General features: G+C 37.6%; 1 protein-coding gene across 5 annotated transcripts in view; it reads left to right on the top strand.

The window, feature by feature from the left end:
* PRMT3 (protein arginine methyltransferase 3) overlaps nt 1-20,219 on the top strand; it is a 54,639-nt gene that overhangs the window by 18,339 nt on the left and 16,081 nt on the right. For 3 of the 5 annotated variants that reach the window (XM_090140196.1, XM_090140194.1, XM_090140193.1), the window contains 4 exons: nt 5,766-5,844; nt 8,262-8,342; nt 11,028-11,215; nt 13,719-13,805. In XM_090140196.1, coding sequence (XP_089996322.1) covers nt 5,766-5,844; nt 8,262-8,342; nt 11,028-11,215; nt 13,719-13,805 — 435 coding nt within the window. The remainder of the gene's footprint in view (nt 1-5,765; nt 5,845-8,261; nt 8,343-11,027; nt 11,216-13,718; nt 13,806-20,219) is intronic. The other 2 variants (XM_090140195.1, XM_031607181.2) reach the window with 2 other exon arrangements.

Below are 20,219 nucleotides of genomic sequence, written 5' to 3'. Positions count from 1 at the left end.
TCTAATCAGTTTCCTAATATACGTGCCAGAATCATGTTTTCAAGAGCATATTTTTTATTCTGGAGTCCAAGCTTTGATTTTTTGAAAATGATTTGGGCACTCCAGAACCTAAAGCGTGTTGTAAGTGGATTCCTGTAAGGTGAAATAGAGGACAATGTAAAGCCCTTGATGTAAGAAAGCAAGTAATGGACGTTCTCTGTTTCCCATTTTGGTGCTGATTTAGCTTTTAATGTTACAATTATATAAATGCACACTTAATGAGGTATTCTAAACATTTAGGGATGTTACCTATTTTTATAGGTTGCTGCAATACGGAGATAAAGAGGACAATGCTGTGAGAGTAAGATTGATAGCTGGATATGGAGCAAAGACAGTTCCAACACTGTCCAGAGAGGAGTCTTGTGTTATCTAGATGCAAATGAAGATTCCTCTTTGTCTGGCTTTCTCATGTTCCCCGTTTTCACAACTGTGTGAATTGGCTTTTTCTTCTCCATTCTCTGATTCTGGGCAGTGCAAAATATTTTGTGTTAATATGAGAATAGAAGTGCTTGAAAATTGACTGACCACTTGCTTGAAGATCTTGTACATGCTAAGCGTGGAGCAAAAAGGATCTCAATATATCATGTTTTCAGTTCTTTGTTTGGAGTGCCTGGATGAACTAGTAGGAAAACCTCAATGGGAACAGTAATTTTTCTTTGTAACAACAAAAAATATGAAACTTGCTGCTGCTTTTAGCAAGTAAGCTGCTACACTAGCAATTACTAAATGCTTTTATGGAGCCATCGCTTGGTTTTGCTTGGCAGAGAATGGTGCTGAAGATCAGTTCTGTAAGCTTTTTAGATGCATCAGGCATCGAGAAGTTATAAACAGGCATGCAGCAACAGAAAGGAGGCTGGAGGGAGGAAAAGATGCTGCATCCAGCAGGAATATTTCTAGAACACACTTTCTGAGAAAACTGGCACATGAGTGTGTTATCAAAGGTACAATATTGCTTTACGAGCACCTTCATTGTAGCAGTTTCTGATGATTATTCTACTTGTGTAAGTGACCTGTGGCTTTCACAGGTTACTGTTCCTACCTATTCCATCTTTACATTTATTCCCTTAAAATATGCAGAAATGGGAGAAACATCTTAAATACTATGTAATGTGTAGGTTGGGTGTCTGTATATCAGATACAGACAAATCCAAATAGTATTTCAAATCTATACTTGTCATCATCTGAAATAATGTTTTTCAGTTGAAATTTTATTTCAGTCCAGTTTTGTGTTGTTCAAGGCTTAGAGGCAGAATGATGAGCAACTGCCTCTTTGGTGGCTTTTTTTTTCCAGCCTGTGAAAGAAATTAGCAGACAGGGAACAGTGATCTTACTTTTGATGTAACAACTAAGTGACTTACTTGTGACCTCTGAAGTATATATGTTAGAATTAAAATCAGGCAATAAGGGCATCTGTATAATTGTATTCTACTAAAACCAGCAAGCAAACTGTTTTGAAAGACAGTAGAAGGCGTTTTAAGCTATAAGCTTTTCTGCTGGTGTCTAAAAGGAAGACTGCTGAAGATGGAGGGCCTCTTGCAATACTGGACACCCGGATAAATCCATATATTTCGATATTTGCATTCTGAAGACAACTGTGGGTTCTTTGTAGCAGAACACTAGTGAAGTATTATTGGCTAGACACGTACTTTGAGTGCTGTAGGCTGGGAAGACTGAAAAGCCAGTTCATCTGATGAACCACATTATCTTGTGGATAAGAATGGCCAAGTCATAATCTGTTCTGCTAACCAAACTGATTCCATTAGACCAAGGTCTTCTGGTTGTTGGAGACAAACTGTTTGAATGTACAAACAGTACCAGATCTTGTACCAGATCTCACTGCTGGCGTCCTTCATAGAGGTTTCCTTGTACAGGATTGCCCAATAATCTGTTCCAGAGCTGTAAGCTTTTGATGCTCCATCTTCCTTAATTGCCTCGAGTGTCAAAGCTTTGGAAGCCTTAAGCTGTGAAACTACCAGTTATGTTTTAGTGGTTACATTTTTGCTTGTCTGCTTTTACCTTAGGAAACCTACAAACAAATCTCTTCTCTTCTTACACAAACTGTAGGCTTACATGAATTTCTAAGCAAAGATATAAATGAAGTATAAATAAGTTTGAAAGAGGAGCTTCTGTGCATAGTGCTTGAAGCTTGTTTTTGGTGAAATTGAATATATGACAGGACAAGATTTGCTATCAGCGTACAAAGTGTGGCCGTGTTATTGCATGTGTGGAGTTTGGCCATATAGTCATAAGCTTTGTAGGCAGCCCACTGAAAGGATAAGAAACAAAAAATATAGCGTTTTTCTAGAATGTTCTTATTCAGCTGTATCTGTTTACAGTCATTTTCTTTCTTTTTTTTTTTTTTCAATCAGTGCTTTTACTTCTGCTTCTGCAGTTAAGAATATAAAGGTAGAGGTTGAGAGGTTTGTTCCCCTCTCAAGTATCTGTCCCCCTACTAAGTGTTTGCAGTTCTTAATTGTACAGGGTTTGAGATGGCTTTCTCAAATTCAGTGTCAGAACACTCTGCATTCTCATAAATTGCTGGTTTATGTAGTGCTGTATGATACTGAACATGCAGCATTGTCTTAAAGGGTGGAAAAACTGGGAAACAATCAGATTCTTAAAATCAAGAACGGAATCTAATGCTCATGTTGCTCAGGCAGCTAATAACCCATTTTTTGTTCTTATGTAATTTTGAAATGATATTAATATGATTTCTGAGTAGATGTAGCCTGGATCTTGGGAAAAGTACTAGGAAGTGAGTGTGTCTGAAATACTGGAAGCAATCTTTTCTACCCTTACTCCTTTCCCTTGTTTCTATGTAGACACACAGTGATGGTGCTTGAGTTTTTTTTTTTTTAACACTTGCTAGTGTTTTTGTAATCTTGATATTCTATGTTGTTAATATTTGGGAGTGCATTAGTAGAGGTTCTGCTCCTATAAAACAATAAAATATAGTTTTCAAATTTTCATTAGGTTTTATTTTAATTCTGTGTAAGAAGTGTACTGAGTGGCTGAGTAATTTCTCTGCAGTGTTTTTTTTTAGTTTTTTTTCTATTCCTTTTTATTTTGAAAGAGTATTTTATTTTCTCATGTTAATAGCGAATGTCACTTTGCACACTTCAGATCTGCCCTTTTGATGTCTTGCTCATCTTGCATGAGTTTAAGGATCCGACAGGATGTATTGTTGTTCATTTTTTGCTTTTTTTTAAATTAAATCGTACAGAAGTGTGTAGGTAAATATTGTTTCTCGGTTCTGTGCTTGTTGCGTGTGTTTTTTTTCTCTGCTATAGTAAAAGTTCTAGCAATTTCTGCTGTTCTAAGCATGCTAATACCACTTTTTGGATATATCTGGATTTCACCAGTGACAGAGCTGCTTACACTTATGTATTGAATTAAAATGAAAGTGAACCTTAGAATGATGTGGTCTATTTGAATAATAAAGGAAATGTAACAATACAGGATACTAAGCTGTCCAAGTTCTCGGACTGTTTTGCAATCCTGATACAAAATGCAAGATATGGATATAAGGGGCATGCAAGACATCTTTCATGTCTATTAGCTCAGTCAGTAGCAAGATAAAATTATCAGTATTCTATTCTAGAACACAGTTTTGTGTTCTAGAAATCTCTTTGTACTCATTAATCTTGAAGATGGTAGTGTGTACTGAAGAAAAAAACGAACACAAAACACTGACCATTTTTTGAGGTGGAAACATGGAAGCAAGAATGTTGCTCCACAGCGTCATGGGGAGAAAACAGGTATAGTTCTCTCTCCAGATGGCACACCTACAGGTGAGGCAGCAGCCTGTGAAATTACATTCTAAATTACACTGCAGATGAACACAGTGCACAGGGCAAAATGTTTTGGTGTAAGCAATAAATGACCTGATTCAGTACCTCTGACCATTTATGCACTTTACAAGAATGCTATATGGAACTGAGGATAAGGGGAAAAACAACAGCAATGCTGGAGTGGAAGAGTTTGGGAAAAGGACTGTGCAAATTTCATTGTATTGCTCATTAGAACGTGCATTTTCCAGACATTGTAGATAATGGGCATCTCTGGCAGGAGGAAGTGAAGGGTACATCCATAAGGATGTTGCTTTGTAACTCACTGACTGTTGGTGTTAACTATTCATAAGATTTATCCTTGAGGTCGCATTTTCATTTAAAAGCATCTGAAAAGAATTTCTGTGAGCCAAATGCTTCATATTTTTAGAACTGTAAGAATCAAGAGAAGCTCTGTGGTTCCAGTCTGTGCTTTCAGCTTGCTGAAAGCATGAAATAATCTGGTCCAATAGGAGTTCCTGGCCTTTTCAACCATTTTGCAAAGCTTAAAAAGATTGTATTACTCACAAAGCAGTAATGTTCATTCTGGGGTTTACTCTAAGGATTTTGTGAAAGTTAGGCAATAAAGTGGAAGAGAGGGCAGCATTTGAATGAAAAGTATCCTGTAGAGCACTGTCATCTTAGAAATAGGATGAGAAAAGGACATTTCTGTAGTTTTCCAACTGTCCTTTTATTGAACAAAAAGGCAAAACCAACTGTGGCTGTAGAAATACAGAACTGTAGGAAGAGTGAGGGAAAACAGTCTTTACAGATTTGCTTGGTTCCTGCTGTTTGGCTTGTAGGACTGCAAGTTTGAAATCTGGACTTCCCATTCTCTTTTTTGTTCTTCTCTATTGTCAGTCAGTCTGTAGAAATCAAGCCACATGGTTAACCTGTGTTACGAGCAAAAATAAGGATTATGCATAAAGTGAAAAAGCTAAGTGTGTTCTGGTTGGATTTGTCTGAATTTGTTTGATGCCATAAGAACGTGAATGAAATGTGTTGCCCTATTCAGCTGAAATCATATTCAGACTTGGAGATAGGATGATAGTAAAACTTTTGGCTGTATGTCTCTTTGAAATTTGGATTTGACTTAGAAGTAGTTGCAGTTTGTTTTATTTGAAATATTAATTGTATGTAATGCTCTTCTCTGTCTTGTGCGCTCAGAAAATGCCTGACTGAAAATCTGGAAAGTTTACAATAAGCTGCTCTACTTGGCTAGAGTGGTATTATCTGCTTTAGTCTATGCTGTAGACTGTAACCTTCTCTAAAATTAACCATAGCACAAAAAAACTAAGCAAACATTGTACTCAGGAATTTTATCCTGAGAACATTTTAAGTTCTGGTGCTGTTATATGATGTAGACCATTCAGAGAACCTGTGTATTTGCAGTGTGATTCATTTCCACCTATCTTTTTGAGTGTTGTCCAGTCTGGTACAGGGTACCACTAGGTTGCAAATGTCAAGAAGCAAAGATACATTCCTTTTGTGTTTCAATAATTTCCTATGCTGCAATAGTTTTAATGCTGCTTGCAGTTCACAGTAGGAAAAGAATTTCTTGTTGTGAGTTATTGCTATAAAATAATACTTAGAGCTTTTCATTTGGGATTTAAGGTGAATTTTACATTTTGAAACTCAGGCAATTGGTTTAGGTAGATATTTATTGCCTACGGTTTGTTGATTTATTAGATGTTAAGGTATGTGTAGTGTAGGAATGTTTATCTCATAAGTTTTGAAGTCATGGCGCTATTGAGAAATTCTCTAGGTGCTGGCTCTTAGCAGGGAGTGTGAACATGTAAAGATCTTAAACTGTGTTGGCAAGTCTGTCTGTGTTCTTATTAAATATGCTAAATGAGAACTGTAATGACTTTTTAAATTCTTTCCCTTGTGTGCATACAGGGTTATTTCCTTCTCTTTGAGTCTATGCTGGATTCTGTCATCTATGCAAAGGACAAGTACCTGGCAGAGGGAGGCTCAGGTTGGTGTGCATAATTCTTTTAATAAATTTAGCTCTGAGGGAAAACTAATTTAACTCAGAGACTTGGAATAAGCTATGCATGAATGAGAAAGTTGCCAGTCTAAATGAAAAATGTTTCCATTACCATGAGCTTCAAGGCATTAATTTGCTGTGTGGATAGTAGAAGAGCATTAGGTGAGGATCAAGGTCTCAAATTAATGGTGTTTTTAAGATTTGAAGGGGTTATTTATTCTTAAGCACAGCCTAAATTTTTCTTCCCTACTTCTTCCCACATATACCCCTGCAGATGGGCAAGAAAAAAACACAATGGCAAATAAACTTCATCTTTAGAGTACATTTTTATGTTTTGAGATGATATTTTCCTTAATTGAAGGATTTGGATGGTAACCTCAAGCTGTGTAGTATACTTAAATGAGAAATGCTCAGTTTTTTTTCCCCACATCCTCTGATTTGAAGAACGAGTGCCTATCTGGACAAATACAGATGTATAAAAGTCTTTTAATCAAATTAGGGCACTGGGTTTAAAACCTTTCAAAATACATGAAGCTAAATAGCAGCAATCAGAAAAGCTTGCATTTGTTTTCCTTTCTCTAAATATCAGTTTCTGCAAAACCACAAACAGAAGTCGTCTTACTCGAACAGTACTACATTTTAAAGAGTAAGGTACATCTAAGATGAAGAATTCATGATGATGAATTAAAGGAAAAGTGGATAGAGTGCGTTCTAGAGCAATGGAACTGTGGGGAAGACATATGGTTTCATATGCTTAAAATTATGAATTAACTATGGAATTCCACTGTTTCTGTTCAGAATGTTTATCCTGTGCCAGTAGGAAGATACTTTTTGGTTGGAGAGGTGGGGAAGTAACAGAAGAAAAATATTTCACTTAGAAATTGAGTTTTTTTATCCTTTTAAGTAAATTAGATAGCTTCATCTTGAGCGATGTTTAAATGTCTGGAAATATTTAGTACGCATGTGGTGCAATCTTGTGCTCTGCGTATGCTTTATTCCTTTCAGTTGATTCCTTTGTCAGTATTGACCTTTTCAATCATAGTCATCAGTCTGGTTTTTTTCCCCCCTGTTGTGCTAACCATGCGCATAGTTAGTTTCACTACGCTGCCTTAATGATTGGATTAATGACTGTGTAACAGTGCTCACTGCAGTGCTTCACTTTGATTGCAGTAAGCTTTTGTATGCTACAGAGTGCAGAAGAAAAGAAGCATGTTTTTAATGCACTTTAACATTTGGTTGAGGTTACTGTTAATGTGTGAAAATAGAAGCCACTTGAACAACTTGACACAGAATAAAAGCATTTTTCTTTTCAGCCAGATATGGAGCGCAGTTGTGATGAGCTCTGTATAGGTGTATGCTAATCATTTTACATCACAGTGTAATCATTAAATTTAAGGACATCTTCTAAAATAGCTAAGTAAAAAGTGATTCCTTACTAGTACTTCCACAGCCTTCTGAATAGGGCCAGAAATTGTTGACCTCTGTAGAAACCATAATAGCATCTTGTTCTCTAGGATCTTTCTGTATTGTTGGCATATTTGCTAGTGGCTTGAGCTTCAACGGTTTCCATTTATTTGAGAGAGAGGGTGTAATGATTTTGTAGTACACTTAACCTTTGTGGTCTCAGAATGGTCTTGGGTTCTTAGCTGACCCTTGTTACTAGGTGTACTGTATTCCAGTACCAGAGTGGTACTGTCAGGTTTTAAACAGAATGCTTTTGCTGTTAATGCTCTGCCAGTTTGCATAGCAGGTAAATGGCTGTGCCCAGAATGCGTGCCAAAATTGCCAAGAATCAGCTTAACAAAACTGGTGCTTCTGCAGCATAGATGTTGTACAGCATCAGCAGTGTGGACGCATCCAAATTTGAATGAGCTGAAACTGAAAGCTCATCCCGTACTTAATATCTTAACAGAGAAACTCCTGAGTTCTGCCATGAAGATTAATTCTGTCTGAAGCCTCTTAGAGTTATTGAACCAAAATGGTTATTTATAGGGGCTGTTTGTAAGCTGAGAAAAGCAGTAGGAGCAGCTGTGACTTGGCCAAATCCTTCAGTGACTGAGACAGGAAGAGAATCCAGATTCCCAGATATGTGTCCAGTCAGTCGTATCATAGTCACTTCAGCTTAGCCTATTGGCATACTGAGTCAGATTATGCCAAACTGTCTAGGGTAATGTGTACAGTATACAATAGGTTTATTTGGGAACATAAAATTCTTGCTGCCTGTGACCCATCTGTTCGTTCTCCAAAGCTGTTTATTTGCTTGAGTGCATATTTTTTCCATGTACTTGAGTGCAGTGCACATCAGTTAGGAGTGACATAGGTAAGGAAGGTATAGTTCAAAATGTAATCGCTCATTCATATAAAAAAGATGGTGTATTCACTTGGAATTATTTCTGCATATCCAGGGGACTACTGTCTTCAGTGTCCTGAAATTTGTGAGGCATCGCTAAGGGACAAAGGATTTCCCATTGTGTACTGTTCACCACGTGAGTTGCTACTAGTGACAGATGACTTCAAGGCACTGAGTCGAGAAGGACACAGATGTCAAAGCGATGAATCTGAGAGTATTGTGGAGCATGTGCTTTTGTCCAGTCAGCATTTTGGTCAGCTCATCTTTGAGAAGGAATAATTATCAAGTCATAGTTTTCATGGGGAGAAGAAAATGAAAACTCTGTCAAGACTGCACAGGAAGGTGTTACAAAGCTGCAGAAAAAGCAGGGGACTTTTGGAGGATCCAGGATAATGATTGAAATGCAGGTTGAAGCAGGTGTTTTTAAACCTTGACAAAACTCTACTGCTTTTGCATTATTTAGGATGATACTTGGATAATGTGCTTACGTTCTCAGTCAAACTTCAATATAGTGTTTGCTTCTGGATGTGATTGGGTTTGCAAATTAAGCAGTTGATGTATCACTGTAATCTTTTGCCCATGTCTTGTTTATGGAGCTCAGATTTATTTTTCTGAAGTCAGAACAGGCTTAGTCTGGCTTTTTTTTGTTCTGTTGATGGAATAAATCTATAAATTAGGTGTGGGCAGCAGTGTTTACCTTTTTTGTTTTGTTTGCTTGCACTTTATGTGGTCAGAGATGTTTCACTGCTGATTGAAGGATTTGCCATGTGGATAGAGATTTAATAAAATCTGGTTGAACACTTGATAGGCTTAGTAAACTTTAACAGAATATGCTGGAAATGCGAGCTAGTCTAAGGAAGGAATGTTGTAGAATAGTTCATCATTTTTCACTGTCAGTTTTGTATGTAGGTTCTTTACATTTCTGTAAGTATTTTCTGTATCTGGGTCCTCTTTCACTCCTCTTGTATGCTTTCACTGCATTCCTTGCATCCTGTAGTCACTTAATGTTGTTGTGTCATGCTGTGTTTTAATTTTTGAAGTGTCCGTGGTTGCTCTTGGAGGTTTGGAATGCTTAGTGATACAGCATGTAATGCAGTTCTCACACTAGTAAGCAGCAATATGAAAGCTTCGAGAAGTATGAATCCTTTATTAATGGTTCTAGAAGCTACTTTCAGATACTTCAACACCAGATACTGATTTTTGTGCATGTGTGACAGCCGTCAGGTGTGCTGAATCAAACAATTTGTTTCAAACAAGGCAGTTTGAATGTCTCCCTGTTTTGATTCTCATTGAATTACCTTCTTACTGCTGAGTTAATTGTAGGCTGTTCATGGAAAAACCTTCTGTTTTCAGCTCTCATCTGCAAAGTGAGGATGATAGTTTACCAATGTGATTCCAGTTTAAGCCTTGATGATTTTTATTTATTATTCTGTTTTAGTCAGAATGTGAGAAAAATGAGTGTGTCCATATTTTGCATAAACTAGTAGATTGAAATGTACGTGTAATTGTTTGCTCTAATTTAATATCTCCATATGAAAAATAGCTTCTTTAAAGAACAGTCATCTTTATAACATGTAAAAGATGTTTTCAGTTATGTTAAACATACTCTCACAGTATAACAGGATAATTCCAGTTTACTGTTTCTATCCTCAGTATCTTACATGGCAAAAAAAGTAATGCCTTTCTGACCAGTGCTTTCCCCCATGCTCATTTGGGTAAGCTACAATTTCAAGCAGAGTTGAAGATGAAATTAATTTTACAGTTCACTAGATTCTTTGGGAGAAAAAGAGAAACTTTGCTTTAGTTTTATTAGCGCTGTCACATTGATGTATCAGTAAAAAAAAAAAAAAAAGTGCTTAATAGGAAGCATTTTGTTCTAAAGCCAGATTAAAAAATATTAACTTGTGTGATTTTGAAGCCTTTAAAGCTCTAACAGAAAATGGGAATTTTATTTTTGGGAAGAAGCTTAACTTAATACAAGCTTTAAAATGAGCTGCTCTTAGTATTCGATAATGCTTTAGACAGCCATATTTATAGCAGCTGTTCTATCTGTCTTTTCCAATCAGTAGTGGATAAGGAATTGATTATCTTTCCTGTAGGAAGTTCTTAAAAAGGCAAATGTCAGCTTCCCATTACTGTTTGGAAAAGCTGTGAGTAGATGGGGTTCTGAAAACATTCTTGCAAAAGGAGAGCACAAATGTGAAGATAATGCAAGAATGATAGATACTGACCTAAAACTGAGGGGAAGAATTGAGGAGGTTGTCTTCTGTTATTTGGATTCCTGTCATGCTTTTTGGGTACAGATAGAAGTTTCTCTTATTTTTGGGTACCTGGAAGTCATTTTCAGATTTAAAGCATATATCAGCTGAACACAATAAGAAACAGGAACCGGATCCCTCAGTGAGAATATTTGCTCTTCCCTGAAAATAAGGTCTTTTCTTGCTACTGCAGATTCCTTATCTGAATTTTCCTTTGGGTATCTATCTAGGAATTATTAAAAGTATTTCAGGGCAGTCTCTGTATAGACGCCAGAATAGGGTGTTTCAAAATATTTTCATCAAACATGAAAATATCCATTTGTGTCCTGGTAGTGGGGTTCGGCTAAAAGAGATTTTCTCCTGAAGAGTAAATACTGTTATCAGAGTAGTGTGGAGAAAGTGTCTCGTCTCCTCTGTGGACATATACAGAAAAGAAAGCAGCAGAAAAAATCTTGTTTAAGAACTGAAAAAAGTTTTTGTCTTTTTAAATGTTAATCACTTAGAAAGAAAAGGAATTATGCATGCCTAAAAATAAAATTTAACTCATCTGTTTGTTGTTACAGTTTATCCTGACATTTGCACCATTAGTCTAGTAGCTGTTGGAGATTTGAATAAATATACAGAAAAGCTACTTTTCTGGGAGGATGTATATGGCTTTGACATGTCTTGCATGAAGAAAGCTGTAATTCCAGAAGCTGTTGTGGAGGTGCTAGATCCAAGCACTATTATATCTGAAAGCAGTATAATTAAGGTATGTTCCAGATCCTTCTTAATATTTAGTAGTCAGATTAGAAGTTTCGTTTTATTATTTGTGGACAAGAGAACAGATATGTAGACACACTTTGGCATATCAAAAATTCTATAAATGCTATAAGGTTCTTGATGTTAAGTCTATATGACTCCATATTTATTGTTTTTTTCCAAGTTTAAGCAAGACCATAATGATGTCTTGTAGGGTAGAACTATCTAAAATGAAAATAAAAAATGAAATTTACTTGCATTTCAGTAAATAACAATTAGCATAACTGAAATGGAAAATAAAAACAAACAAAAAAACAACAGACTTTCATTTTACTTTCCTTCCCTCTTCAGTTAAGTTACTGCATGGAGTTACAGGGTGATTCCTTAGCTATGTCTGTGAATAGTTAGCTAGCTTTGAAAATCTTGAATTGCAGCATTATTCACTGTCACCTATGGCTTTCTTCAACAAAAATAGCAGTGCTGAGACTAATAATCCCTTTAACATGAATTGCAGAATCATAGAATGGCCTAGGTTGAAAAGGATCACAATGATCATCTAGTTTCAACCCCTCCCCACTTTGGACAGGCTTGCCAACCAGCAGACCAGGCTGCACACAGTGCACACTGCTGGCTTATGTTCAGCTTCTTGTCCACCAGGACCCCCAAGTCCTTCTCTGCAGGGCTGCTCTCAAAGGGTTCTTCTCCCAGATTGTATAAATACCTGGGAATAACTAATTTTGACCTTCTTCTACATCTCTTCTTTTTTTTTTTTTTAAACTTCAGGCTTGTTTCCTTGTAGATGGTAGTCATTACAGATGTCTTAGATTTTGTTAACTGAGCTTGTTTTTACCCAACTATCTTCATAGACAATATACATGTCCCTTTTAATTTATATACAATTCTGAGCAGTCACTGGCCAGCACAGTTGCATGGGCTTAGCAAACTTTCGCATTGTACAGCATTTAACGTAATGGCTGTGCTTAATGGTTTTGTGCTTACTTATTTTGGTAACAATCATGGTTTTTAAAATACACTGTAGTCAGTGTATGTGCTTGTTTTTTTGGAGTTATAGTACGAAATAGTAAAATTAATGAGTTGAGCAAAAGTGGCCTTATAGGTAAATTGTTTAAATCAATAGCCATTCTACAAAACAAATAGATTGTATTTTTGAGGGAAAGATTAAAAATGTTCCAATTCATCATGAGATTATTACAGACAGTATCTTAATGTGCTTTCTCATAGTAGCTAGTTCTTGTTTTAAATAGTCTATAATGTAATTTTCAGGAAGAAAGATATTTCCTAAAGAAAGACAAAGTAACAAAGAAAAACTGACTAATAATATATGAAATGCTTTGTGTCAACAGTATATAACATTCCTGGATAAAGCATTTATGTATGTAAGCTAATTTTACTGAGTATGTAAACTAAGAAACTTCTTGCGATGCCATTGTGATGGATTTTTTTTATTAACTGAAAATTGTTTTTTTTTTTAACTTCTAGTATTTGATACTTATATATTTAAAATAATAATAAAAAAAGACTTTGAAATACAGGTTGCAATTGGATCTGACAGTATCATCATTATCCTGGATGCTGTTGTTCTGTGACTATTTGAAAATACAGAAGCTGTTCTCTGCCTCCTGTGTTCCTTCTCCTCTATCATACGTACTTCACATTCTGATGCTCCCTTGGTTGTGCTGGTGTTTAGCGTGGGCTTCGTAGGCTGCAGGAAGGAGCCAACAGGAGTCCTGTGCAGTTCATCAGAGGACCATGCAAAGTCCTGCAGTGGGAAGGAATAATCCCTATACCAGTGCACACTGGGACCTACTGGCTGGAATGCAGCTTTGCAGAAACACAATTGGGTGTCCTGATTAAGCCTAAGCTGACCAGCACCACACCCTCTTGCACCGAAGGCTGTCAGATGACAACTTTGCAGTCTGCACTAGAGGGCTGTTGCCAGCAAGTCAAGGGAGGGAAGCCTACTCTTCTCTTCAGTCCTGGGAAGCCTGATGGTAGAGCACCAGGCCCAGGTTGATGAGGTTGAAGTTGGTGAGAGCTGAATCTGTCACACAGGGATGCAGTTCCATTTAAATATGATGAATTTATTTATTTTTAATGAGAGGATGATTGAATGTTGGCCCAGATTGCCCAAGAAGCTGCGCGGGATACCAATATATATTTGGCTTTGAATGATGCTTAATGTCAGCTATGGGAAGCTTTCAGCATTACTTAAAAGCAACTTTCTTGAATGCGGTGAGCTACAATGTCTAGCACCAATCTATTACTCCTCACTGTCTATTGAATTTGACATCTGGGAGAAAGGATCTTTAGGTACTTGGTCAGTGTGTATGTATAGTTGGCTCTTCTCATTTTTAAAAAGCTGTATTAATACTGCCCTATAGATATTGTCTGTATATGAAAGAAACTGTACAACCTGTAAAAATCATCCAAAGAGGTGTCTCAATTTCTGTTAAGCACTGTTACTGACAGAATTGTTTTATTCTTTTCAACAGCATATCGACTGTAATACTGCATCTATTCCTGATTTAGAATTCTCATCAGAATTCACCTTAACAATCAGAACAAGCACAAAGTGTACAGTAAGACAATTTTAATTTTTTCATATATGGTCCTCTTAATTAATGCACTGTCTGAAATTAAGCTTCATTTTTCATTATTCCATGCCTTGAAACTTTAATTTCTGCATTACAGAGGTGTGATAAAAAGAGTTTAAACTCCTGTAGTATGATGACATAGTACAGTATGAGGAAGAGAAGTATAATGTACAAGAAGTGGAAGCAGGATTGTGTAGTCAGGGAGGAATACTGGGCTGTTGTCCGTGCGTATACAGATAGGATTAGAAAAGCTAAGGCGCAGATGGAGCTGAACTTCATGAGGGATGTGAAAGACAACAAGAACGGATTCTACAGATACATAGGCAGGAAGAGACAGGCCAAGGAGAGTGTTCCCTCTCTGATGAAAAGTAATGGGGAGCTGGCTTCCTCAGACATAGAAAAAGCTGAGGTACTCAATGAGTGCTTCGCCTCAGTCTTCACAGGTTGTCAGGTTTCCTATGTCTGCCAGGACCCTGAGCCTCTAGGTGAGGATGTGGGGAGTGGTTTCTGTCCCACTGTAACAGTGTAACAAGTCTGAGCCCTCCTCATGAAATTGAGTGTGTATAAGTCCATGGGGCTGGAAGATATCCATCCTGGGGTTCTGGAGGAGATAGCTGATGTGGTTGTCGAGCTGCTTTCCATCATATTTGAAAAATCGTGGCTGTCTAGTGAAGTCCCTGGTGACTGGAAAAAGGGAAATATTACTCCTATTTTTAAGAAAAACAGAAAGGAAGACTCAGGGAACTAAAGGCCAGTGAGCCTTGCCTCTGTGCCTGGGATGATCATGGAGCAGATCCTCCTAGAAGCTATGTTAAGGCACATATGAGATAAAGAGGTGATTTGAGACAGCCAGCATGGCTCTGATCATCACTAAGATGATCAGAGGGCCGGAGTACCTCTCCTATGACAAAAGGTTGAGGGAACTGGGTCTGTTTAGCTTGGGAAAAAAAAAGGCTTTGGGTAGACTTCATTGCGGCATTCCAGTACTTGAAGGGAGCATATAAACATGAGGGGGAATGACTGTTTACAAGGGTGGATAGTGACAGGACAAGAGGAAAGGGTTTTAAACTGAGTCAAGGCAGGTTTAGGTTAGATATTAGGAGGAATTTTTTCACACAGAGAGTGGTGATGCACTGGAGCGGGTTGCCCAAGGAGGCTGTGGATGGCCCATCCCTGGAGGCATTCAAGGCCAGGCTGGATGTGGCTCTGGGCAGCCTGTTCTGCTGGTTGGCGACCCTGCAAACAGCAGGGAGTTGAAACTAGATGATCATTGTGGTCCTTTTCAACCCAGGCCATTCTATGATTCTATGATAATGGGTCTTAGCATTGTTCTTGTTGCTGTTTTTTAGACCATTAATTTCTTAAAACACAGGTTTTCTGTTCAGACAGATTGCTATCATTATGCTGAAGAATGAATTGGTCACTGTTCTCTGAAGATATATTTTTTTTAAGTTTAATAAAAATAGTAAAAATAAAATAGATAAAGGTAAGCTACATACACTGAACTACCTAAGTTCACTTTTTGGGTTTTTTTCTTGGTTTTTCAGTATCTGTTAATCAGTGTTTGTTTTCTCATTTTTTTTGATTATTTGAAAGTGTCCTGTATTTCTTTCTGCAAGTGCCCATGCAATTTTTATTTTGTATTGTGTTCCATTTTTGAAATGAAGGAAGATATTTAGATATATTTATTCAACAAATTTTGTGTATGCACCTGAGTGACTGTAGATGTAAAGGCATTGTGAATGTGTTTAAAACAAGTTAGGCATTTCAACTATAATAATCATAGTTAGAATAGTTTAGAATGTTTAGACATATTCAGGTGTGGGATACCTTATTGATTTTACTTGATTCACAGGTTGCTTTCTTTACTGGAGCTGCAAAATAAAGAATCAAATAGAAGGATTTTGTGTGGTATTCTTCTTCTCTGAAGGATTTTTGAAAAGAATATAAGTAAAAACCAGGGTGAGCATTCCAGTAAGTTCTCTAAAGGGAAGCTCCTGAGACAATAGGTCTGCTTAGCAAATCAAGGGCTTGTTGAAGTTCTGAACCAATGGAAGAAGCCATGCGAGTAAAACTTCACTGAAATGAAAATTGCTGGAGGAACTGTCATGTTTCTCAGTCCAGCCTATAAGAAAAAGCCTCTTCTTATATATGTTTATTTTTTCTATGCTACTCTTGCTTCACTGATCCAAGGAAACAGCTTTACTTTGGATAAACTATTTCAGTTGGCTGGTTACTTGAGAAAGCACAGGAATATGGTCAGAATGTATTACTTTGCATGAAGCCTATCAGAACCTCAGAGAGTCTCTAAGCGTGCTACAAACTCAACTGTATACCAGTTGTATCATTGTTCTGTTGCTTAGGAGCATTTAATTCTTAGCAACTTTCATGAGAGGAGCTGGGTGTCACAGGCATAATGCAAAGTCGTAAATTGCTTTCTCCATATGTGTTTTCCCAATCTGAACTCTTGAAATAAACTCTTCTATTTTAAATCAACTTAAGTATTTATCAATTAAGAAGCAAGCTAGACTGATAGTTTGTACTAAAATAATAGCTAATCTATGATTGAATTGGCAATACATGCAAATAGAGCAGTGGAGGGCAGACCAGAAAAAATAGATATTGAAAAGCTGTTGAATCATCATCTATTAGGTCTGTATAATGTGTCTGTCTTGGAGGGTTAAGTGGAGTAAGACCTAAAAGTGTAACTGATGGTGTGAATACAACAAAATCTTTCTTCCAAAGGCTAAGATAGACTGAGGTTGACTGGGAATTTTTTGGAGAGCCAGACCAGGAGCAAAAAAGGGTGGAAGTTTTGTCACTACGTTGATTCTAGTTTTGTTCTCTGTCTCCAAGATTAGGTCCTGTGGTATAAGGGACTGGTTATATGGGCCCAGAATTGTACTGATCCTTCTACAGTCCTTTCTGTCCTGGAAGACAAAAGCAGGCTCCAATTACGTTGTTTTATATTGTAGATGTGGATTTGCATGAAGCTTAAATTTAGAAAGATGTTTAGACTTCGTAGAGACACTTCTAAATGTGCAGTTGAGGAGGAGATATGGGGGATGGAGGCAGTGCAGTTGGGGTAAAGATGAAGTACAGAGAGTTTACTTACACTTTGTGTGTGTATGTGAATCAAAGATGTGGGCTTCCTCTGATACAGGCACGAAGAATATGTTTCTGTGTAAAGAAAAATAAAATAAACCCACAACTATATCTTGGATGCCCAAGTTAACTGGTTTTTGGATGGATCTGCATGTTATTTCACACTGCTGTATTTGTCACCACAGTTGCTGTACAGCAGGATGCATGTGAATTTGTTGGCATTTTGAACTGAAATTTTCCCATGTATGTAATATAAAATACTAATTTGGTGTAGTAATTGAGTACTTTACAACTGTGCATCATTTATCACCAAAATAAGACACAGTAATATCTCTGATTTTTATTAAATGGAAATCTACCAATTTTATTGTTCATTCAAAAACCCCTCCAGTTGCTAATTCATAAAATAACTGCTGTTGCCTAGAGACAAGGTCAGTGTTGATTTCTGACCATGCTCTTATGGAATCATGGGTTTATTTAGTTAACTTGAATAACTGGTAAGCAGGTAGAAATTGATCCAAATTCTTTGTCATCTTAAATGCTTAGATAAAGTAAAACAGTTTATTTCTTAAAAATCTTTTTTCCCCAGCAATAGACATTTACAAAAACTTTGTTTCAGTTCTGTTCTCCTGGCAAGTATATCACTAATGTGTAAATCCAGATACATGCACGCCTGAATTTTGCGACTTCTGGGAAGGTGAGAGAGTCTGTGGAAGAATAGTGTGTCTGAAATTTTGCAGTGAATGCAGGTTTTAAAAAATGGTCAGAACTCTGTAAAGTATTCTGCTCTTCATCATTTAGGTTTATTGAGGTTTAGAGAGAAATTTCCACTCTTTCTATGATGAATTGTAGAAGTTTAGGTGGGGGTTGACAGTTCATCCATCATATCAGGCTGCCTAACCTTGCAGCAAATGAACAATACAAGTCCATCATTTATCTTGAGAATTTTGGGGGAGGTGCTCTATGATTGCAATTTGTCCTTTGAAAATAACATTTGATGTTCTTCTGGTTTGCATCTGCTTTTTGTTTCTACACAGAATCATAATCATAGAATCATAGAATGGCCTGGGTTGAAAAGGACTACAGTGATCATTGAGTTTCAACCCCCTGCTGTTTGCAGGGTCGCCAACCAGCAGACCAGGCTGCCCAGAGCCACATCCAGCCTGGCCTTGAATGCCTGCAGGGATGGGCCATCCACAACCTCCTTGGGCGGCCTGCTCCAGTGTGTCACCACCCTCTGAGTGAAAAAATTCCTCCTAATATCTAACCAAAACCTCCCATGTCTCAGTTTCTCCCTTTCCCCTTGTCCTATCACTATCCACCCTTGTAAACAGCCATTCCCCCTCCTGTTTTTATGCTCCCTTCAAGTACTGGAAGGCTGCAATGAGGTCTCCCCGGAGCCTTCTCTTTTCCAAGCTAAAAAGACCCAGTTCCTGCAACCTTTTGTCAGAGGGAGAGGTGCTCCAGCCCTCTGATCATCTTAGTGCTCTCTTCTGGACCTGCTCCAGGAGCTCCATGTCTTTCCTGTCCTGGGGGCCCCAGGCCTAGATGCAGCGCTGCAGATGGGGCCTCATAAGGGCTGAGTAGAGGGAGGCAATCACCTCTCTCTCCCTGCTGGCCACCCCTTTTTTCATGCAGCCCAGAACACAGTTGGCCTTTTGGGCTGCAAGTGCACACTGCTGGCTTATGTTCAGCTTCTTGTCCACCAGGACCCCCAAGTCCTTCTCTGCAGGGCTGCTCTCAAAGGGTTCTTGAAGGCCCATGTCAAGGGCCTTCAGAAGTCCAGGTAGATGACATTAACATTTTGTGAATCCTACAGTAGATCAGTTACTAGTTTGCACTGTTATTTGGGCTGTGGGGTGTGGGTTTTGTTGCATCATTCCAAGATACTACAGTGGTTGTACAATAGGCATTATTCTATAGAAATGTATCAGCAGAGTGCAAAGCATTGTTGCTTTTGCTAAAATTGTTTTTGCAGAAGCATACAACAATGAGAGGTAATTTAGTAAGTACACAGAGCAAGGAATTGTAGCCTCAGCCAGTTGCAGCTTGCATTGAAGAAAACTTTTAGCTTGCAGTCTGCTGCTTCTTCCCATCAACCTGTTTCTATTTCTGCGGTGACAGACATTAAGTAGTAAAAATTGACAGGAATCAAACTAATAATGCAGTCTCTTTACCAACTAATTAGTGCATTTACTTTCATTATGACTTGGGACCCCCTAAGGACCTCAAGTATAGGTAGTCCTTCTAATTACAGTGGTAAGATGTTTAACATATCTAAACTCTGACCTCAGTTTCTTCTCAGTTTTTTTCCCCTTTAGTAGATACTATTTAAAATTGTTTACTTTCAGCCTCAACAGAGAAATTGATCTCTTCTTAATTTATTCATTCTTAGTTCTTTTGAATTGTTTGTTATGTGGTGCTTAATGTTTCAGAAGCTATTTTGAGATGGGAGGAGTCTGAGCTTTCCTCAGAGCAAGTATTCATGTTTCCTTTTTTTTTCTCCTGTGGTTTGCCACTTAATACTCTCTTCTTAGTAGTATCCTAGTGGTGTTCTAGAAGTAGTAAGATTTCAAAGACTGACGATAATAAAAGCATGAAGCAGTTGTTTGGAATCATTTTATTTGATAGACTCAAAGCACTTTCAAGTGCATGTTGGCTTTATTGCAGTCTTACAAAGATAATGGCCAAAAATAAATTTAATTAGTCTGTGAAAGTGTATTTTCGTGGTAATGAATTAGGGTTTGTCACTGCTGATTTTAATGAGACATCTGGCTAATATCAGTTAGTAGATGCTGCTGGGAAAGTATTGCATTAGTTGTATTCTGAGTTGATCACTGTGTGTGCTTTTGAGATAAAATATAATGGTGATTACCCTCAGTGTAGAAATCAATTTGACAAACTTACTCTTTTGTTTGTGAGTGTTTCCCCTGTGAGTCCATCATTGTTGATCTTTCCTAGCTGAATAACAATATCCCTTGGGAGGAAAATGGAAGTATCTCTTCATTGCTCTCAGGAGATGTTGTCAAAGAGCAGGGGATGTGTATAAGAAGTTGGAGGGAGGAAGGGTGTGAAAGAAGGATAATAACCACAGGACGTGACTGATGTATTAAAATCTTCAGGAGAAAAAGGAAATTAAGTTGCCTTGAAAATTGTTTTGAATTAGGAAAATCTATGTTTAAGTCTTCTGTGTTAGGCAGTTCAGTCCTGTAATGTTCAGTCTTCCTCCTGGGAGTCAAAAATGAGCATTCGCATCTAATCTTAAGTGAGGAAATATATTTCTTATTTGTGAGT

The sequence above is a fragment of the Phasianus colchicus genome, chromosome 5 (genome assembly GCF_987193195.1).
Source record: "Phasianus colchicus chromosome 5, bPhaCol1.hap1.1, whole genome shotgun sequence".
NCBI lineage: Eukaryota > Metazoa > Chordata > Aves > Galliformes > Phasianidae > Phasianus > Phasianus colchicus.
This window is presented reverse-complemented; position numbering and strand designations above follow the sequence as displayed.